The sequence below is a fragment of the Phacochoerus africanus genome, chromosome 7 (genome assembly GCF_016906955.1).
Source record: "Phacochoerus africanus isolate WHEZ1 chromosome 7, ROS_Pafr_v1, whole genome shotgun sequence".
In the NCBI taxonomy this organism is placed as follows: Eukaryota; Metazoa; Chordata; class Mammalia; order Artiodactyla; family Suidae; genus Phacochoerus; species Phacochoerus africanus.
This window is the reverse complement of record NC_062550.1, coordinates 104,394,872-104,418,572: the sequence shown is the minus strand read 5'-3', so window position 1 is coordinate 104,418,572 and position 23,701 is coordinate 104,394,872. Positions and strand designations below refer to the sequence as shown.

At 41.6% G+C, this 23,701-nt stretch overlaps 1 protein-coding gene across 2 annotated transcripts in view; it reads right to left on the bottom strand.

Moving 5' to 3' along the window:
• Positions 1 to 23,701, bottom strand: part of LIN7A (lin-7 homolog A, crumbs cell polarity complex component) — a 144,407-nt gene that overhangs the window by 9,898 nt on the left and 110,808 nt on the right. For both annotated transcript variants that reach the window (XM_047788358.1, XM_047788359.1), the window contains exon 5: positions 88 to 306. In XM_047788358.1, coding sequence (XP_047644314.1) covers positions 88 to 306 — 219 coding nt within the window. The remainder of the gene's footprint in view (positions 1 to 87; positions 307 to 23,701) is intronic.

Genomic DNA, 23,701 nt, shown 5'->3' with positions numbered 1-23,701 from the left:
TGTCTAAGAAATTATGTTAAAAAAAAAAAAAAACCCGAAGTTGTATGTGTAAGGGACTTTCCTTGTATGGAAAAAGGCACCTCTCACCTATGACATATGGTTTTGCTGTGTTTGTTGCTGCTGCTGCTGTTGCTGCTGCTGAATTAGCAATTGCTGCTGCTGCCGACGCCGGGCTGTCCGGAGCTTTTCAAATCGAGCCTCCATTTCTTCCAAGACTTTTGGGGTGTATCGGACCACCAGCTTGACACTGTCCTTAGCAGCCTTGAGGAGTTCCACGGCTTTCTCATGGTGTTCCCCTTCCACACTCTGAAAAGACAGTGACATTTCTTAAAGGGGAGAGTTGCCACATTCTTTGCTCTAGAGCCAAATTTAAAATTCGTATCAAAAGTAGAGTCCTGGTTTGAAATTTCCAGATGGCAAAGGGGATTCGCTGCCATCATTATTAGTTACTACATTTGTAGCTGAACCAACCATCAGGCTGCACCGGGGTACAGGACAGAGGTTCAAGCTAGGAGGGTGAGAGGCAATGAAGACCTCAGAGATAACACTAACACTGAGAATGCGCTTTCTAAATTTCCGGGGAAGGAAATGAGTTATTCCGGAAACGTGGAAAAAAATTGAAAAGAGTAAGGAAGGGGGACTTTGCCTGTCTGATTTTAACATTTATTAAGAATCTACAGTGCTGAAAGCAATGTCTCATTGGTGTAGTAAGAGACAGTAGAACGAAACGGAGTCTAGAAGTAGATCCATCACATACAATTTTATTCTGTGATAAATGTAGGGTTTAGACCAAACGGGAAAAGGACTGTTAAATCTTGATGCTGGGACAGATAATAATGAAATGATCAAAAATAGTGTGGACTCCAATCTCACAGTCTATGTGAAAGATAACAGAAAGATTAAACATTCACATGTCAAAATAAAACCATGAAACAACTGAAGCACAGGTCAATGTTATCATCTGGTGATGCACAAGGAATTCTTAAGTAAAAACGGCAAGAAACCCCCCACAAAGTCATATTTAACAACGGTACATTTCAGTCTCACACACCATTAAAAAAGTCAAGTAGCAAACTGAAAAAAATATTTTCAACACAGGAGTCCATTTGTTACGAATACTCTTCAAACGAAGTGCTCTTACAAGTCAATAAAGATTAAGCAAAATGGGCAAGTTAATAACAATTTCAAAAAATGGCCAGAGTTGCTGCTGTGTCACAGTGGGTTAGGAATCCAATTGTAGTGCCTTTGGGTCCCTGCAGCGTGCAGGTTCGATTCCTGGCTTGGCGAGGTACATTAAAGGATCCAGCATTGCTGCAGCTGTAGCGTAGGTAGCAGCTGTGGCTGGGATTCAATCCCTGGCCTGGGAACTTCCATGCGCCAAGTGTGTGAGCAAAAAATGGAAAAAAAAAAAGGTCAATAAACCTATGAAGAAAGTCCAAGCTCCCTGATAAAGAAATATAGATGAAAAAAAAATTTTTAACACTGAAGTGTAGACCTAATTTTTTTCCTATTTTTAAAATGTTTTGGAGTATAGTTTATTTACAATATTGTAATAGTTTCAAGTTATAGCAAAGTGAATCAGTTATACATATAAATATATGCATTCTTTTTTCCCATATAGGTTATTACAGAGTAGACCTCCTTATGCTATACGGTAGGTCCTGGTTTGCTGTCTGTTTTATGTAGAGTCGTTTGTATGTGTTAATCCCATCCTCCCAATTTATTCCTTCTCCCACCCACAGTTTCCTCTTTAGTAGCCATAAGTTTGATTTTAAAATGGTAAAGATATATTTTTAAATATGGTGTACCGAGAAGGATAGAGAAAAAAGGTATTCTCTCTTACTGTGAAAAAGATAACAAAAGCTAGTACAGTTTTCCTGGAGGGCACTATTGTTACTCATTGGATAACCCCTTTAAAAAGGAAGACTCTTTCAGGGAAATTTACTATGGAAGTATTTAGATATACATATGTACCTATAAGACATGTGACAGAAAAAAAAATCAGTTCTTGGCTTTTGAGTTGCAAAATACTCTTTTGACCGTCATGGCATAGGCAGTAGTTGGGCAAACAATGTTTACTATAAGTAAACTCAAAGAGTGGTGCAGCAGGATTAGGGGCATCTTGGGAGCACTCGGGTGCAGGTTTGATGCCCAGCCTGGGACTGTTGGTTAAGGATCTGGCGTTGCTGCAGCTATGGCTTGGATCTGATCCCTGACCTGGGAACTCCATGTACCTTGGGGCAGCCAGAAAAGAAAAAAGAAAGGAAAAAAAAAAGAAAAAAGAGGCTTCTCTTAAACCTTCTAAAGTTTCTCTGGGTTGGAATTAGGAAGAAGAAAAACAGAAGAAAGTTGTAATCAGGACCCGGAGAAGAGACAGTCCTTCCCTCTCAGCTGATGCCCAGGGCGGAAGACATAACCTCAGGTGCTTCCTGGGAAAGCTCAGGGGAGAAACAGCTGTGTGATGTGGCAGACAGGGACTGAGATGGGCTTAGACACTGCCAGGACACCGAAGAGGGGCACTGGAGCGGCAGAGAAGGCCGCCTGACACGGGTTCAGATTACCTTCTCACCACCCCCGCAGAAGGGGGCCTAAAATGAGTATTACATTGAGTGACAAAAAAATACCTGGCATTTCAATCACACTTAAATTGTATCTTGAGATTCATAATTATGACTGTTACAGAGGTTTGGAGACTTAAGAAATTGTATTCCGTTCTGCCATGTGCTTCGCAAGGTGGATGTGGTCTGAGAAAACAGAAAGCTTTGAATTTAGCAAGGAGCCAGTCATCGGGGGCCTTGAGTCATCTGTCCGAGAACCAGGCAGACAGTCAGGGTTTAAGAAATGACTGTGGAGAGCCCTGGAGGCAACTTATATAACCACTCCTTCGCCACGTCTGGTCTAAATAGAGAGGCAAAGGTTTATAAATAGCTGTTGAGCAGAGTGAATTTTTATCTGTGAATTTTTAAGCCCAGGAAAATAGGCGTATTCATTGATTAATTTATTCCTTGATTCACTCAATCGCTGACTTGGTCACTCAACAGAGTGGTCACTTAAGCATGCATTATTCTATTCCATTCTTTGGAAGAGCATGGACAGGGGACGGCTTTGACAACTTTGTACAATTTAAAGTGTGTTTACAGCGTGCTTGTAATTTCTTTGTAATTTGCCCCAAGGTGAACAGTTAATGTATGGAATTCTTCTTTCAAAGGAAAACTGGGCAATTTGCTTGTGCATACCTTCTGATTTCCTTTTCAATATTAAAACTTAGATGTTTATGTTTTAATAACAGTAGTTCACCCTTTTTTCTAGGCTAGATGATTAGACTGGCTTCTTTTTGGCTTTTGTTCTATTTGCTTTTATTTAATAGTGTTAGAAATTCTGGGCCAGACCTTTAGAGGCCCATTATCCCAGTTTAGGCCCTCTGCCTACAAACTTGGGTCACCACAGGGGGGCTGGGGTACTGATACAGGGAACCATCAGGCTCTCACCACAGTGCAAGGCTGAGAGATAAATGGCTGATGTGCCAGAGTCAGCCCTGAAGAACTGGCACAGTTACCTCTCCCCCCTCCAGCTCTTCTCTCCCTGATAGCGTTAGCGACTTATAGAAAACAGACTCCTCGGTCTCTAAATCCAGAATTTTTTGGCTCAATGCTCTATCTTTGGCTTAGACAGTGACTCACATTCTTTTGGGCTCTGCAGAGTTAACAGGTGCCCTGGTCTGACTCAGCCTTTCACTGTGTCTTCCCCATCAGGGCATAGAACCCACATGGGACCTGGCAGAGTGTCATGCTTTCATTTTTACTACTAAAAAGGCTGTGTGAGGAGTTCCCATCGTGGCGCAGGGGTTAATGAATCTGACTAGGAACCATGAGGTTGTGAGTTCGGTCCCTGGCCTCGCTCAGTGGGTTAAGGATCCGGTGTTGCCGTGAGCTGTGGTGTAGGTCGCAGACACAGCTCGGATCTGGTACTGCTGTGGCTGTAGCTGTGGCTGTGGCGCAGGCCAGTGGCAACAGCTCCGACTGGACCCCTAGCCTGGGAACCTCCATATGCCGTGGGTATGGCCCTAGAAAAGACAAAAAGACCAAAACAACAACAACAAAAAGTGCTATGTGAAAAATCATACAAGTTACATGATTAAGCAGTATAACAGAAACTGAGAGAACTCAGAGATTTGAAGAAACATAAGCATGTTTATAGAATATATCATTTCAAACATTCTTTGATTTTTAATTATTTTCAGAAAAATATCTTCTCATCTCCAGGATTGTCCTGGGTGGATTTCTTTCTGGCTTTGCCTACTTTATTAATACTTTTGAGGGCATATGTTTCTCTTCTTAAACTATCGTTTATCTCTGAAGTGCTTTTAGTCTTTCAGTATAACTTTTTAATAAAAATAAGGCAGTCTTCTCTTTCTTTCCATTTTAAGGTAAGAACAAAAAGAAGACAGCTGTTCTATGCAGTTCTTGTTCCAAGAACTAAAAAAAGGTCAAGATATCTGCTCAGTTAGGGTATATATGGTGATGTACAAACACCTGTCAATAGGAATTCTTTTGACTTAGTCTGTTGCTCACTCTTAATGAAAATATGCTTTATTTCAAGCTGAATACGTAAAGCATGTTTTGAAATACAATAGCTTATTTAAACAGTTAAGCTACAAAAACTTGTAGCACCAGGATGAAAATGTGGCCCTTACATGATGTGAGGAGACCTAAGAAGACTTCTAATTTTTTTTTTTGTCTTTTTTAGGGCTGCACCTGTGGCATATGGAAGTTCCCAGGCTAGGGGTCGAATCGGAGTTGTAGCTGCTGGCCTATGCCACAGCCACAGCAATGTGGGATCCAAGGCATGTCTGCAACCTGCACCACAGCTCACGGCCACACCAGATCCTTAACCCACTGAGCAAGGCCAGGGATCGAACCCTCATCCTCATGACACTAGTCAGGTTCGTTACTGCTGAGCCACAACAGGAGCTCCCAAAGACTTCTAATTTTAAAGTGAAATCTTCTCTTCCATTTCAAAAAAAAAACAACAACAAAAAAACCCAAAAAACTGAACTTGTATACTTTCCATAAGAGCTTTCTATACTTTCTGAAAGAAATTCTATATGTCTAGGTTTCATCTTTAAGAGTTTTGTTGTACCAATTGCAATTTGACGAAGTCGTGAGCATGGATTAATTTAAAAAGGCTTTCCCACAGACATCTTGTAAAGTTGGATGTCATTAAGAAGGTGAAGAGCGGTAAGGAAGGCAGAGGGTAAACTAGGCATCCAGGAAATCTTTAGACCAAAGAGAAGTGGTCCGAAAAGAGAAAAGCCCCTCAAAAGAAACACTGCCTATCCCACAGGTGTGCCTCATCTGGCCGTAAGCCTTCACTGAAATGAATTAAAATGCACAAGGAACAATGGACATTCCCATCCTGAAAATATTTCTTTCCTCTGCTTAATTAGAAAAATACGTATGGAAATCAACATGAGATAGTTCAAATGGTCTTATTACTATTTCCAAATGCATAAATACCAACTAATAAAATGCTAAACTGAGGAAACAACCTAAGAACTGGATCTTCTACAATGTTAATACATAAAGTAATATAGTTTCATTCAGGAAGCTGGGAAAAATTATCAGTAAATGACCAGATACATACTTGTTTCATTAGCAATCTCATGCAGTTAGTAGTAAGCTCCAGGAAGCTTTAAAGTTAGTTAATTTGATGGAAGTTTAGCCAATCAGTGGCTGGTAAGTGAAGCAACTTTAAAACTTGGTTGCTTTCTGATTTTTCAATAGCTTTTTTTTTTTCTTAACTTCCATACATTGTGAAGTCATCTCACAAATGGCTGCTATTTCTTGGTACACTCAATATCCTGGTTCATTAAGAATCCTCTCTAATAAGAGAGTTTTGGATAGCACTGCGTACGTGGATTTGCGCAGGATATGTGCTACTCCTGCAATAGAGAAGCCAACCGTTAAATTTGACCTTGGCTAGGCTTGAGATGGAAGCAGTGCCTGCTCTGGAAAGGGCTCCTGTTTTCTGTGCACAATCAATTGTCACCTGGCCTGTGCCCAGGTAAAATTGTAGCTCTTTCTTTCTGAGGATTACATGGACCTGGCTTGCTGCTAAGTTGCTTCAACGCTTTGTTGGATGACCCAGAGTTGGCTATACCTCTTGTTATAGTAGGACTATACAGAGCCAGCTTTAGAGCATAGGTTCCTAAATGACATCATTCATTCTTCTGGATTAAGGACCAAATTGCGTTACCAGGAAATAAGTGATACCAAGGGTAATGGGTTGTGACATCTTTTGCACAATTAAGTAGCTCAGAAACTCAGAGCATTATACCTGTAAAGCCTCTCAAGAAACAACCTTGTTTATCTCTTTGTATCTTACTACATACATAGGAAATAAAGACCAAGAGTGGCTGGATGTGTGAGTTGCCGGGCTGGATTAGAACTCCTTGTTTTTGACGACTGCTCCTTCAGCAACCTAATTCTGCCTTTCTAGATTAACTAATTGAGACCACGGAGGGTCAGGTTTTACATGATGTGAAAGGATCGGAATTATTGACAAGGGTAAGATGTAGGAGCTCCTAGCTCTAAAGCACACGAGTTGGCCACTGAAGAAGCAACCTGAGACTACATGCTTACTCTCAGTGGCTTATCATTCTCAACTTTGAAAAGCCCAATGTAGCCAAAGACAGACCTCCTCCATTCCCACAAGGGTAACTGTGATTTATCATTTTGGTTTTATGATAGTTTTGCTTTTAATCCAATACGGGGTTTGGTACTATTTTAAGTGCGTGTGTCTATACATAATAAATGTGGGTATTTATGTGTGTGTATGTATACTCTAACATTTATTGAGCACTTACTCAGCATCAGACACTGCTAGCTGCTTTGGGCATATTACATCTAATCATCATAACAACTCTGTAAGAAAGCTTGTTGAGAGCTTAGGAAATTTGTCCCAGGTCCCTAGCTTGTTGGTGGAACAGATAGAACTTAACTGAAATCTGTTTCCAGAGACTAGGCTCTTACCTACCAATCGTAGCCTTAAACAAAATAATTAAGTAAATATAAGTGGCTCTCCTGTTTATGGGTGTTTTTAGACCCGTTCTGGATGTACAGAGAAATCAACCTAAGCACTTTTAAAATATAGAGACCTAGGCTTTGTTCCAGATTGCCATATCAAGATCCACAGCAATATGAGCAAGGAATATGTGACATCATGACACTCTGATACAGTCAGCCAATCAGTGAAGTGCAGATTAGTGCTTTGATATAGTGCTCGATAGACTAAAACCATCCCCAGTTGAAAATGCTATCTTAAGAGTTTTTTTTCCTATATTACTTCAGGAAAGAAGGTTGCATAGGGGAAGGAAATCTTAAAATCTTGGCGTGGTATAGCTCTGTAGTCAGCATTTCTGGTCATTAAAAACAACTATATTGACTGAGTCTCTAAGAATGGGATACCTCAGTGTTATCAGCAGTTAAGAACCCGACTAGTATTCACGAGGATGTGGGTTCAGTCCCTGGCCTCACTTAGTGGGTTAAGGATCCAGCGTTGCTGAGAGCTGTGGTCTGGGTTGCATATGTGGCTCGGATCTGGTATTGCTGTGGCTCTGGCGTAGGCCTGTGGCTAGGGCTCTGATTCGACCCCTAGCCTGGGAACCTCTGTATGCCGTGAGTCTGGCCCTAAAAAGACAAAAAAAAAATAATGGAATATTTCTGCACAAGTTCAGAAAAAACTTTGACTATTTGATCCTTTCCTTTTCTCAAATATGTTAATTTCCTGTTCTAAGTGTATTCCCTTTTGCTGAAGAAAAGTGGCAAGTATAAAAAGTATTACACTTCTCCTTTAGAAGAAATATGTTAATGTTCTCCATAGCACTTTGTTCCTGCCTAAATGCTAATATCTATTTCACCGCACTGTAATTTATCAGTTTGAAATCATTCTTCTGTCACTAGCCTGTCCAAGGGCAGGATACGTCTTTTTTCTCTCTGTGCCCAGAGTCTATTGTGTGCTCAATAAATACTTAGCAAATAAGACACACACACACACACACATTTTCTATTAGGATAAGGAGCCAGTATTGCCGAGTTTGAACTTGAACTTAGCAGCTTTGTGAGCTCAGACAAGCTGCTTAGCATCCCCAAGCCTCATATTTTCTTATTTCTACAAAGGGTATCATAGAGTAGCTACTTTATAGAATCATTGTGGGCATTGTCATTACACTTAACACATGCAAAGCACTTGGAAGAGCACCTGACAGTTTCAAAGGGTCCAACACATGGAGAACAGACTCGTGGTTTCCAAGGGGGAGGGGAAGGGAGTGGGATGGGTTGGGAATTTGGGATTAATAGATGCAAACTATAGCCTTTGGAATGGGTAAGTAATGAGATCCTGCTGTAAAGCACTGGGAACTATATCTAGTCACTTATGATGGAGCATGATAATGAGAGAAAAAAGAAAGTATACATGTATGTGTAACTGGGTCACCATGCTATACTGCAGAAAATGGACAGAACACACTGTAAACCAGCTGTAATGGAAAAAATAAAAAGCATTATGAAATAAAAATACTTAAATAAAAGGGTCCAACAAATGTTAGCTCTTTGTTGAATTGTTTCCTGTATGATCACGTTACTGTAGGGCTTCAGGTGCTTCAGGATAACAGAGCAACAAAATATAATTTGCTTTTGGAACAGGTAGAAGTTTCTTCTGCGTCATCTAGGAAGTGGAAGAAAATTATTTTCTAAGTAAATTAAAAGTGTATGGTGTTTGTTGGAAGAAGGTTTAAAACTACTTAGGTAAATCAACTGCTTCTAATCACAGTCAAGTAATTTAGAAGCATCATTTCCATACATACAATTGATATGCTAATTACAAATGATCATTATTTATTCATGAAAAACTGCTCTCAGTCCCTCCACAGTCTCATGCATTGTTACAGGAAGGAAGAGTGTGCAGGAGATTCACTTGATAGGAGCATGCATAATGTGAGCAAACTTGAATGGGAAAGTCATCAAATAACCAAACACTACAAGAGAGCAAAGACGTTACTGGGGGGGGGGGGGGGCATATATAATTACACACATTTTTATCCTTTGAGAGTAGTTATACACATAACATTTTTTGACCCATGAAAGTAGAGAATGAAGAGCACTAGCAGTCAGCCCAGGGGGCAGAAAAATTAAAGTCAGCAAGAGCTTTAGGAAAAAAAAAATCAGTGCTAGAAATCACAGATCTATCATTTGGTTGATCTGAGCCCACCTTTCAGATCCAGAGACTAAAATTGGAATCAAATGCAGCTACTACATCTCAGTTGTAATGCTTTATAGTTCCTCTGCTTAATCTTTGACATTCTGGAACAAAAAGGAGAGACGAAAAATTCCTGGTGGTTGCTGGGATAAAGATTAACACACACCCAACACATACATACATACCCATACGTATACATTCAATAAACATACACATACACACACATATACACATATGTGCACACACACTTGCACACATACATACAGCTGTCTTTGAAGGTATAAATGTGAACAGCAAAGATCTGAAATCAGAACAAAGCTGTGTGGAAAAATACTCCTAGAAAATGAGATCTTCACATCGGTCTGTTACATTTTGAGTGGTAGGTTTTACCCAGGAAGTTGAGATTACAGGGAACTCTTTCCAGTCATGATTCACACGGATTTGTGCTTCTAAAATGCATGTTCTACTCGCCCACACCCTCCCAAGCCACGCCACTCGGTGACACTGAACCCCCAGGAACAGAGCCTCTTGCAAATGTTCAGAAGGAGGAATGTTGACATTGCTGGTTCTTGGTATTGCTTCCAGGTCTGGTTTGGTACAAGGGAGGAGTGGGTTGTGGAGGGGGTGATGAACACACCCCCATACTCACTGCCTAAACTCACTCGCAGCTCCATTTAAACATGCAAAACCCCAAGACACTAAAATCTGGTGTGCTTCCTTAATCAAATCATCCAACCAACTCAGTACAGAGATGGTGACAGGGCAGAAAAGCTAGGGATTGGGATAAGGAGGATCCGGGGTTGAGTTGTAACAAATTGCTGTGAAGACTGTGACCTTTAGAGAATGACCTCTCCTCTGTGTCTCAGTTCCCAGATGGATACTCTCCTGGTTTTAGCACTGGAAGTCCCAGAAAATGCCTCAGTCTTGGGCAAACCTACACAGTGGGTCACCGATGAAGACTCAGGAAAATGTTATGCCTGATACGTGATGTTCCTTCAATCAATGTTTGTTTTTGCAGTAGTAGCCCTTGTGGAATTTGAATTTTCAGTGGACATGAGGGGGGGGGGGGAATTTTATCAAAGAAGGAAGGGTCTGTTGAACACCAAAGGGCAGCATGAGGAAGCGGGAGGGAAGGAGAGATCGGGGTTAAGAGTGAGGTCTGGAAGAGCAGGTTCAAGGGCACGTGAGTCATTTTTGCTCACTCTGGAAATTCTGCCAACACCCTGGAGACAGACTTAGGTACCACGGAGCATTATTTCCTCCTGGTACTGCAGAATCCCAAGAATGATGGAGCCTGGCCTAAAGGGCAAAGCTAGGTTAGAAGGAGTTCCCAGATTAAAGTGTGGCTTAAATGTTGATGAATCAGGGATGCATACCTGGACACTGGCTGAGATCCCCGGAGACAAATACCAAAGCCCATCCTTCAAAGAGTCTCCAGTGATTTTTTTTATGGCAGGCAGGTTCTGATGTGGTGGGGACAGGACTAACGCTGGAAAGTTGTCTGAAAGACTGCAACCTAGAAAAAGGCTTAGCCTATTGGAAGTTTGGGAGAAATCTTCTTTCACAAAGCATGGCTTGCATTGTCCTACCTCCTCTCCCTAGATGCCAGCTTGTATTATGCTGTGAGACCATCAGGATTCTGCGAACCAGAATGGTTTTCTTTTTTCCTTCAGTGTCTTACTCTAGTGATCTCACAGAGACCACTGTTTTCTAGGGGAGGTCATGGACACAACAATACGTCCCTATAATTATTCAACTAAACCTTTAAAAGGGTACACTTTTATTATTTAACCTGTTTTAGACTCTAGGAGCCCTACCAATTAATATAAAGCATAAAGGAGAAACACAATAAATCTAGGCAAAAGTTCTCTGAGTCCAGAGCTGTCAAATGTGTTTATTATGAAGAAGAAAGCAGCAGGGACTTTTATGTTGCTGTACCATGAATAATAAACATTAATAATAGCACTAATGCTTAATTTAATTACAGAGACAACATTACAGATGCCTTCTTATAGGAGAAGGAGTGGAAATATAAGGACTATTTCAGGTTTATGTCCAATCGCTCTGGCTCTTCTTATAAATGTCTTTTCCAATTAAAAGCACACCCACAGAAAATTCTTTGGATTTGTCACCAGTGACTTACACTCAGATTTTTCAAGTCATTCCACAAAATACGGCTTGACTCATTTTAAATGCCCTAACTGGTTCTAACCTCCAAAAATTCTTTTCACCCCTTCCCTCTGGTTCCTGCTATCACTAGCCAAGAAGCCAGCCAAACTAGGCATCCTGGGAATGTCAGCTCTCCCCTCAACCCACATCCAGTTAACCATGGATACTGGTTGATATTCACTCCCCACTTACCATTTTATCCCATCTTCTCCTTCTTTTTATTTCTTATAATTTTAAAGTATCCTCTAGCTTCTTTCTTGTCTAAATTATTCTCTAGATTCTCGCTTGAGTCATGTGTTCTTTTCATGCCCTTGCTGACAATCCAGTGAAGGGCAGAAAGAACACAGCTCTGGTGGACACTGTCCTTGAACCAGGGACTTGCTACATCGATTGTTTCTCTCCAGGACCCAGCATAGTGCACAGTATCCATGCAACGTTACTTAACAGGGGAGAATGGGCTTTGCAGCTGAGGGTCAAGGATCACCACTTGTGTAACTTAGGGCCTGTTATTTCATTTCCTGAGCCCCAGCTCCCAACATGCCGAACAATGTGAATAACGTTTCCTTTCAAGACGTCATTTAAGATTTCATGAACCACCCATGGAAAGTGCCAGGTGCTAAACGGGCCCACGGAATGCACCCAATACATGCAGGCCCCCTTGCCCCATGAATGCCTCTGCATTTTGTAGAAATGAAAACCAACATCCTGTGGCATGCAGAGCACTTCCGCCACGTGGGCGGGTCCAACTCTATTTCCCTGTATTCAGCTTTGATATATGAGCAGCACTGTGCCTTTGGTTTTACCACATATATTCGTGCTTCCAGGATCTGTTCTATTCCCTCAGCCTAGGTTGTCTTTTCACCTTCTCCTGTCTTAGTAAACCTCCACCCTTCATTCAAAGCCCATTCCAAACAGCACTTATTCGCTAGTATTTGCTTGCTCAAAATAAGTGTCAGCACCTTACGCTGGCCTGCAAGGGCTTTCACTTTCTACTTCCAGCTGCCTCTCCAGCTCCACCTTCAAAGACTCCTTCCCTCATTTCAACCCAGAATTACACTGGAGTTCTTTTTTTGTATTGTACATGCCTGCTTCATGCCTACCAAGATTCTGTATGACTAGCTCCCTCTCATGAAGTTCTTAGGTAAAAGACGTTCAACTTTACTATTAATTAGGGAGATGCAGATTAAATCCAGAATAGAACAAAAGCTGTTCATGGAGTTCCCGTCGTGGCTCAGCGGTTAACGAATCCAACTGGGAACCATGAGGTTGTGGGTTCAATCCCTGGCCTCGTTCAGTGGGTTATGGATCTGGCATTGCCGTGAGCTGTGGTGTAGGCTGCAGATGCGGCTTGGATCCCACATTGCTGTGGCTCTGGCATAGGCCGGCAGCTACAGCTCCAATTAGACCCCTGGCCTGGGAACCTCCATATGCCATGGGAGCAGCCCAAGAAATGGCAAAACAACAAACAAACAAAAAAAAAAAACCTCTTCACTTATTTTGGAAAACTGATAATGCATTGCCAATGATTTGCTGAAATTTTTATTCTTATACAATTGGAAAAATAAATTGGAGGTCAATTTGGCAGTATCTATGGAAGTGTTCCCATATCCACCTAACCTGGTTTGCCCATATCAGTATCCGCCCTAAAAAAATAGCCACTCACATTCATAAAGATTTTCATTGAAGCAGTGAAATAAAATGAGACAGAACAACAACAAAAACAACTGGGTAACAAGCTAAATGCCCATCAATGGGGCTTGATTGAATTAACTATGGCATTCACATACCATGGAGCACTATATAGCAGATTAAAACCATTAAGTATGTACTGAGAAAGCAAGATATCCAAGACATAGTTCCTATCGAGAGAGCAAGCCATAGATAAAGAAGTATATAAGAAGAGGAGTTCCCGTCGTGGCGCAGTGGTTAACGAATCCGACTAGGAACCATGAGGTTGCGGGTTCGGTCCCTGCCCTTGCTCAGTGGGTTAACAATCCGGCATTGCCGTGAGCTGTGGTGTAGGTTGCAGATGCGGCTCGGATCCCGTGTTGCTGTGGCTCTGGCGTAGGCCGGTGGCTACAGCTCCGATTGGACCCCTAGCCTGGGAACCTCCATATGCCGTGGGAGCAGCCCAAGAAATAGCAACAACAACAACAAAAAAGACAAAAAGACAAAAAAAAAAGAAGTATATAAGAAGAATTGGGATTAAGATGGTGGAATAGAAGGTCTGGAGCTCAATTTCTCTCCTAAAAACAACAAAATTCACAACTACATGCTGAGCAATCTTCAACCAAATGGACCAGAAACCTTCAAAAAGGTATCCTACTCCAGAAGACAAAGAGGAGGCCACATCAAGAGACAGGAGAGGTGATTACATGATATAAGCAACCCCATACCTCCCAGGTGGGAAGCCCCACAGACTGGAAAGTAACTGGTTCACAGAGACTCACAGAAGTGAGAGTTCTGAGCCTCACATCAAACTCCCACATGTGGGGATCTGGCACTAGGAGAAAGAGCCCCTGGAGCATCTGGCACTGAAGGCCAGTGGGGCTTATGCACAGGAGCTCCATGGGACTGGGGGAAATGGAGACCCCATTCTTAAAAGGCGCACACAGACTTTCACGTGCAATGGGTCCCAGGGCAAAGCAAAGTCTCCATAGGAATCTGCATCAAACCTGACTGCAGTTCTTGGAAGACCTCTTGGGAAAACAGGGGTGAATGTGGCTTGTTGTGGGGTAAGGACATTGGAAGCAAAGCTTTTGGGAACCTTCATCAGCATACCTTTCTCTGTAGGTGGCCATTTGGGGTAAATCTGGCCCAACCCATCAGCACTGAGAAGCCCCAAGCCAAACAACAAACAGGTGGGGTTGTAGCCCCGCCTATCAGTAAACAGGCTGCCTAAAGTCACCCAGGCACATGGCATCTCTAATCCCATCCAGAGACAAAGCCCCACCCACCAGAGGGATAGGAATCAGCTCCACCTACCAGTGGGCAGGCATCAGTCCCTCCCATCAGGAAGCCTACAGCAAGCCCCCTGTACCAACTTCAGCCACAAGGGTGGCAGACACCAGAAGTAAGAGAGACTACAACTCTATTATCTGTAAAAAGGTCACCACACCAAAAACCTATAAACATGAAATGACAGAGAACTATAACTCAGATGAGGGAGAAAGGAAAAACCCCAGAAAATCAGCTAAGTGATCAGGAGATTATCAGCCTCCAGGAAAAATGCTTTAGACTGATGATGCTGAAGATGATGCAAGACACTGGAAATAAACTGGAGGCAAAGATGGATAACTTACAGGAAACACTGAGCAAAGAGATACAAGATATAAAGCTTAAACAAGAAGAGATGCAAAATACAATAACTGAAATAAAAAAATTCATTAGAAGCAGCTAACAGCAGAATACAGGAGGCAGAAGAATGAATAAGCAAGATGGAGGACAGATTAGTGGAAATTACAGATGTGGAACAGAAAAGAAAAATAAGATTGAAAACAAATGAAGAGAGTCTCAGAGAACTCTGGGACAATGTTAAAAGCACCAACATCCATATTATAGGGGTGCCAGAAGGAGGAGAGAGAAGGGGACAGAAAAAATATTCCAAGAGATAATAGCTGAAAACTTCCCTAACATGGGAAAGGAACCACTCTCTCAAATCCAGGAAGTGCAACGAGTACCATATAAAATAAACCCAAGGAGGAACACTCTGAGACACATATTAATCAAATTGACCAAAATTAAAGACAAAGAGAAAATATTGAAAGCAGCTAGGGAAAAGAAACAAATAACATACAAGAGAACCCTGATAGGGTTATTGGCAGATTTTTCAGCAGAAACTCTGCAGGCCAGAAGGGAGTGGCATGATATACTTAATGTGATGAAAGGAAAAACCTCCAACAAAGATTACTTTACTCAGAGAGAGGAGAGACAAGATGGCGGAGGAGTAGGGGGACATGCTCACCCTCTCCCACAAACACAACAAAAAAAGCACATCTACAGAATAAATGACTCGCACAGAATAGCAACCAATCGCTGGCTGAGGAACCTAAACTCCAATAGGCAAGAAGTTCGTGACATTACTGGGCAGAACGGGAGAAAAGAGGAGAGTGAGAGAAGGTGAATCCGAGCGGGACGGGCGCTCCTGAAAGGGAACTGAGGAGGAGAAAGGGATCCCGCACCCTGGAAAGTCACCTACTTGGGGGAAAGATCAAACAAACCGGAGGAATCTCCAGATGTAGAAAAGAGTGTAGCAGTAAGTTGGAGTACTGAAAAGCCGATCAAGAAACAAACGGACCATCTGAACTATGGGCACAGTCACCAAAAATTGAGACGCCTGGGTGGGGGCTGGGCACTGAGTCCTCGGCTCCGGAGGTTAGTCCCTGAGAAAGGGCTGGGGGGGTGGGGTGGAGCGGAGACTGCTTGGGAGGTCTAGAAACCGGTCTGTCAAGTTTGATGGGGAAGAGACTGCCTGGGAGACTAGAAAACAAAGCTGTTGCAGAGGAAGGGAGCAATACTCTAGGAGTGGGGAAGTGGAAAGCCGCATCAGAGGGAACCTGGGAGAAGAGCCTGGTCTGCGCCTGTGCTGGGGAGGGGAGAGAAGAAGGGGTGGGTCCCCATAGAATACTCGCCACGCCACAGCAAGCTTACAGGCCCGCTAGATAGCAGAAAGCTGTGTTTCCAAGTGCATCCCCTCCCCCCACCCCTGCCACCCCCTACGCTCTCGTCAGACCTGGGGCTGCCTGCCATCCAGGAAGGCTGGCCTCAACAATTGCCTGAAGCCTACCACCACAGGGGCTGTCCCTGCACAGGCCTGCTTGCCCTTTGGAGGGGCTACACTTCCGCAGAGGAGCACCAAACACCACCAGCCAGAAAAAAAGGCCTGCAGCCCAGAAAAGCTAGAACAAGCCTAGCCAGGCTGTGAATAGATCTGCCTAATTCTCAGAAGTTTTTTTCTGAGTCGGGCTGCCCCGGGGAGGAGCCTCTTGGGTTTTCAGCGGCCCTGCTACCTGCCCAAGACCCCAGGGGGTGCCGAGCCCTAGCAGATCAGCTGCATAGGACTGCCAGCTCCAGGAAGGACCCCCTGCAGCCCAGAAAAGCTGCAACAAGCCTGGCCGAGCCATGAAAAGATCTCAGACGGTCTTTCTGAGTCGGGCTGCCCTGGGGAGGAGCCTCTTGGGTTTTCAGCGACCCTGCTAGCCACCCAAGCCCTCAGGGGGTGCTCCACTCCTGCAGAATAGCTGCTCAGCACCACCAGCCCCCTAGAAGAGCCCCTGCAGCCCAGAAAAGCTGCTACAAGCTTGGCCAGACTGTGAAAAGATCCGCCTACATTCTCAGGCCGTCCTTCTGAGTTGGGCGGCCCTAGGGAAGAGCCTCTTAGGTTCTCAGTGACCCAGATAGCGGCTCCAGCCCCCAGGGGGTGCTGCACTCCTGAGGAACAGCTGCCCAACACCGCCAACCCCCTGCAAGAACCCCACAGCCTAAAAACACCAGAGCAAGCTCTGCATGACCAAGTGAAATCTGCTACCATCGTGGTGTGGACCTCCCAGTCCTGTCTGCCCTCAGGAAGTCCTCCCTTGCTTCAAAGAAACACTGTTAGCCCCATCAACACTCCAGAAAAGCCACACTGCCTCAAAAAAGATTCACCAACAACGCCAGCCCTCAGGAAATATTCCACGGCAGTGACAAGGCAAACACTGCCCGATAACGGAGAGTACAACTCCCTCAGGAGAAAGAAAACAACAAGCAAGATGAAGAAGCTGAGAAACCACCCCCAGTCAAACCAACAGGAGAACTCACCTAAAACAGTCAACAATGAAACAGATCTCTGCAGTCGGACAGACCTGGAGTTCAAAAGATAAATAGTGAAAATACTGAAGGAATTAAGAGAAGATATGAACAGTAATGCAGATACCCTCAGAAAGGAACTAGAAAATATAAGGAGGAGCCAAGAAAAACTAGAACATTCATTTGCAGAGATGCAAACGGAACTAAGGACAGTAAAAACCAGAATGAATAATGCAGAAGAACGAATCAGTGATATGGAAGATAGAATAATGGAAATCACTCAATCCAGTCAACAGACAGAAAACCGAATCAAAAAACTGGAAAGCAATATAAGAGACCTATGGGATAATATAAAGCGGGCCAATCTACGCATAATAGGAATTCCAGAAGGAGTAGAAAAAGATAAGGGGATGGAAAATATATTTGAAGAAATTATCGATGGAAACTTCCCAAATCTAAAGGATGCTGGGTTCAAGATACAAGAAGCACAGAGGGCCCCAAACAAACTGAACCCAAATAGACCCACACCAAGACACATCATAATAATAAAAATGGCAAAAGTTAGTGATAAAGAGAGGATCCTAAAGGCAGCAAGAGAAAAACAGAATGTTACCTACAAAGGAACCCCCATAAGAATATCAGCTGACTTCTCTACAGAAACACTACAGGCCAGGAGGGAATGGCAAGAGATATTTAAAGTGCTCAAAGGAAAAAATATGCAACCTAGAATACTCTATCCAGCAAGAATATCATTTCAAATAGAAGGGGAAATAAAAATTTTTCCCAACAAACAAAAACTTAAAGAATACTGCAACACAAAACCCCGGTTAAAGGAAATATTGAAAGGGCTTCTCTAAACCAAAAAGAAAGGAAGGAAAGGGAAGAAAAAAGAAAAGAAAAAAAAGAAGAAGAGGAGGAAGAACTAGGACTGAGGAAACCGCAATCAGAGAGCAGTCACTCAAATAAGCCAGCATACAGATTTAATCATGAACATGCTTCAAACAAAATAAAATTAAAAAGAAAAAAATAAAAAAGAGTCATCAAAACCATAAAATGTGGGCAAGGGATGTTAGGAAGTAAATAACCCTTTTTGGTTGTTTGTATGTTTCTCTTCTTAATTTTAATACAGTAATGAAGTGTTTGAACTTACAGGACCATCAGGCTAAAACACACAATTATGGGAAGGGGTTAGCATACTTAAAAAACAGGGCAACCACAAGCCAAAACCAAATATTGCATTTGCAAAAAATGAAAAAAAAATACACTCAAGCAGATAATAACAGGAGACCATCCAACCAAAAAAAAAAAAAAAGAAAAAAGAAAGGAAGAATGGAGAACCATAGAATCAACTGGAACATGAGGTTCAAAATGGCAATAAATAATCATCTATCAATTATCACCTTAAATGTCAATGGACTGAACGCCCCAATCAAAAGACACAGAGTGGCTGAGTGGATAAAAAGGCAAAAACCTTCAATATGCTGCCTACAAGAAACTCACCTTAGGACAAAAGATACATATAGATTGAAAGTGAAAGGGTGGGGAAAAATATTTCACGCCAATAGACATGACAGAAAAGCAGGAGTCGCAACGCTCATATCAGACAAAATAGACTTTAAAACAAAAGACATAAAGAAAGACAAAGAAGGACACTACTTAATGATTAAGGGATCCATCCAAGGAGAGGATGTTACTATAGTCAACATATATGCCCCAAATATAGGAGCACCCAGATACATACAACAATCATTAACAGGCATAAAGGGAGATAATGATGAGAATACAATCATAGTAGGAGACCTTAATACCCCCCTCACATCAATGGACAGGTCCTCTAGACAGAAAATCAATAAAGCAACAGAGATCCTAAAGGAAACAATAGAAACGTTAGACTTCATTGATATCTTCAGGACACTACATCCAAAAAAAGCAGAATACACATTCTTCTCAAATGCTCATGGAACATTCTCAAGAATCCACCACATCTTGGGACACAAAGCTAATCTCAATAAATTTAGGAGCATAGAAATTATCTCAAGTATCTTCTCTGACCACAATGCCATGAAATTAGAAATCAACCATGGGAAAAGGAAAGAGAAAAAACCTACCACATGGAGACTAAACAACATGCTACTAAAAAACCAATGGGTCAATGAGGAAATCAAGAAGGAAATTAAAAACTACCTTGAAACAAATGATAATGAAGACACAACCGCTCAAAATCTATGGGATGCTGCGAAAGCAGTGCTCAGAGGGAAATTTATAGCAATACAGGCCTTTCTCAAAAAAGAAGAAAGATCCCAAGTGGACAACTTAACCCTCCACCTAAATGAATTAGAAAAAGAAGAACAAAAAATACCTAAAGTCAGCAGAAGGAAGGAAATTATAAAGATCAAAGAAGAAATCAATAAAATAGAGACTCAAAAAACAATAGAGAAAATTAATAAAACCAAGAGCTGGTTCTTTGAAAAGGTGAACAAAATTGACAAACCCCTGGCCAGACTCACTAAAAAGAGGAGAGAAAGAACCCAAATAACCCAAATTATAAATGAAAAAGGAGAAATCACAATGGATACAGCAGAAATACAAAAAACCATAAGAGAATACTATGAACAACTCTACGGCAACAAGTTTGACAATCTGGGAGAAATGGACAATTTTCTAGAATCTTACAGCCTGCCAAAACTGAATCAAGAAGAAACAGACCAACTGAACAGACCAATCACTAGAAATGAAATTGAAGAGGTCATAAAATCATTCCCTACAAATAAAAGTCCAGGACCAAAGATGGCTTCACAGGTGAATTCTATCAAACATATAAAGAGGAATTGGTGCCCATCCTCCTGAAACTCTTTCAAAAGGTTGAAGAAGAAGGAATACTCCCAAAGACATTCTATGATGCCACCATCACCCTCATTCCAAAACCAGACAGAGATACCACCAAAAAAGAAAACTATCGCCCAGTATCATTGATGAATATAGATGCAAAAATTCTCAACAAAATCTTAGCCAACCGAATCCAACAACATACCAAAAAAATTATACACCATGACCAGGTTGGGTTCATCCCAGGTTCACAAGGATGGTTCAACATACGCAAATCAATCAGCATCATACACCACATTAACAAAAAAAAGGTCAAAAATCATATGATCATCTCAATAGACGCAGAAAAAGCATTTGACAAAGTCCAACATCCATTCATGATCAAGACCCTCGCCAAACTGGGCATAGAGGGAACATTCCTGAATAGAATCAAAGCCATTTATGAGAAACCCACAGCAAATAGAATACTCAATGGGGAAAAACTGAAAGCCTTCGCACTCAAATCTGGAACAAGACAGGGATGCCCACTCTCACCACTGCTCTTCAACATCGTTTTGGAAGTCCTAGCCACAGCAATTCGACAAACAAAAGAAATAAAAGGCATCCATACAGGAGGAGAAGAGATCAAACTGTCACTGTATGCAGATGACATGATACTATACATAGAAAACCCTAAGGACTCAACCCCAAAACTACTTGAACTGATTCATAAATTCAGCAAAGTAGCAGGATATAAGATGAACATGCAGAAGTCAGTCGCATTTCTGTATACCAGCAATGAAATATTAGAAAAGGAATACAAAAATACGATACCTTTTAAAATTGCACCTCACAAAATCCAATACCTCGGAATCCACCTGACCAAGGAGGTAAAGGACCTATATGCCGAGAACTATAAAACTTTAATCAAAGAAATCAAAGAAGATGTACAGAAATAGAAAGATATTCCATGTTCCTGGATTGGGAAAAATCAATATTGTAAAAACGGCCATACTACCCAAAGCAATCTACAGATTCAATGCAATCCCTATCAAATGACCCATGACATTTTTCACAGAACTAGAACAAACCATCCAAACATTTATATGGAACCACAAAAGACCCAGAATCGCCAAAGCAATCCTGAGAAACAAAAACCAAGCAGGAGGCATACCTCTCCCAGACTTCAAGAAATACTACAAAGCCACAGTCATCAAAACAGTGTGGGACTGGTATCAAAACAGACGGACAGACCAATGGAACAGAATAGAGAATCTGGAAATAAACCCTGACACCTATGGTCAATTAATCTTTGACAAGGGAGGCAAGAACATCAAATGGGAAAAAGAAAGTCTATTCAGCAAGCATTGCTGGGAAACCTGGACAGCTGCATGCAAAGCAATGACACTAGAACACACCCTTACACCATGCACAACAATAAACTCAAAATGGCTGAAAGACTTAAATATACGATAGGACACCATCAAACTCCTGGAAGAAAACATAGGCAAAACACTCTCTGACATCAACATCATGAATATTTTCTCAGGTCAGGCTCCCAAAGCAACAGAAATAAAGGCAAAAATAAACCCATGGGACCTCATCAAACTGAAAAGCTTTTGCACAGCAAAGGAAACCCAAAAGAAAACAAAAAGACAACTTTCAGAATGGGAGAAAATAGTTTCAAATGATGCAACTGACAAGGGCTAAATCTCTAGAATATATAAACAACTTTTACAACCTAACAGCAAAAAAGCCAATCAATCAATGGAAAAATGGGCAAAAGACCTGAATAGACATTTCTCCAAAGAAAATATACAGATGGCCAGCAAAGACATGAGAAAATGCTCAACATCACTGATTATAAGAGAAATGCAAATCAAAACTACCGTGAGATACCACCTCACACCAGTCAGAATGGCCATCATTAATAAATCCACAAATAACAAGTGCTGGAGGGGCTGTGGAGAAAAGGGAACCCTCCTGCACTGCTGGTGGGAATGTAAACTGGTACAGCCACGATGGAGAACAGTGTGGAGATACCTTAGAAATCTATCCATAGAACTTCCATATGACCCCGCAATCCCACTCTTGGGCATCTATCCGGACAAAACTCTACTTAAAAGAGACACGTGCACCCGCATGTTCATTGCAGCACTATTCACAATAGCCAGGACATGGAAACAACCCAAATGTCCATCAACAGATGATTGGATTCGGAAGAGGTGGTATATACACACAATGGAATACTACTCAGCCATAAAAAAGAATGACATAATGCCATTTGCAGCAACATGGATGGAGCTAGAGAATCTCATACTGAGTGAAATGAGCCAGAAAGACAAAGACAAATACCATATGATATCACTTATAACTGGAATCTAATATCCAGCGCAAATGAACATCTCCACAAAAAAGAAACTCATGGACTTGGAAAACAGACTTGGAGCTGCCTGACGGGAGAGGGAGGGAGTGGGAGGGATCGGGATCTTGGGCTTATCAGACACAGCTTAGAATAGATGTACAAGGAGATCCTGCTGAGTAGCATTGAGAACTATGTCTAGATACTCATGTTGCAACAGAACAAAGCATGGGGAAAAAAATGTAATTGTAATGTATACATGTAAGGATAACTTGATCCCCTTGCTGTACAGTGGGGAAAAAAAAAAAAGAAGATTACTTTACTCAGCAAGGCTCTCATTCAGATTTTAAGGAGAAATAAAAACCTTCACAGATAAGCAAAAGCTAAGGGAATTCAGCAGCGCTAAACCATCCTTACAACAAATGCTAAAAGAACTTCTCTAGGCAGAAAAGAAAAGGCCACAACAGGAAACCAAAATACCACAAATGACAAGACTCACTAGTAAAAGTATATATACAGCAAAGGTAAGAAATCATCCACGCACAATTATGCCACCAAAATCAGAAATCATGAGAAGAGGAGGGTACAAATGCAGGACATTAGAGATGCACTTGCAATTAAGAGACCAACAACTTAAAATATTCTCATATCTATATAGATTCTTATATCAAAACTTCAGAATAACTGTAAGCTGAAGATCTACAACTGATACACAAACAAATAAGAAATATCAATGCAAATACAACACTAAAGATAGTCACCAAACCAGAAGAGGAGAGAACAAGAGAAGAAGGAAAGAAAAAAGAGCAACAAAAACAAATCCAAAGCAATTAATAAAATGGCAACAAGAACATATATATCAATATTTACCTTAAATGTTAATGTACTAAACATCCCAACCAAAAGACACAGATTGGTTGAGTGGATACAAAAACAAGACCCATATATATGCTGTCTTCAAGAGACCCACTTCACTTCTAGGGACACATACAAATTGAAAGTGAGAGGGTGGAAGAAAATATTCCATGCAAATGGGAATCAAAAGAAAAATGAAGCAGCAATACTCATAAGAGACAAAATAAACCTTATAATGAAGAATATTTTAAGTGACAAGGAAGGTCACTATGTAGTAACCAAAGCATCAATCCAAGAAGAAGATATGACAATTTTAAATATCTATGCACCCAACATTGGTTCACCAGAATATATAAGGCAACTGCTAACAACCTTAAAAGGAGAAATTGACAATAACACAATTAAAGTGGCGGACATTAACACCCCACTTACAGCAATGGACAGATCATCCAGACAGAAAATGAATAA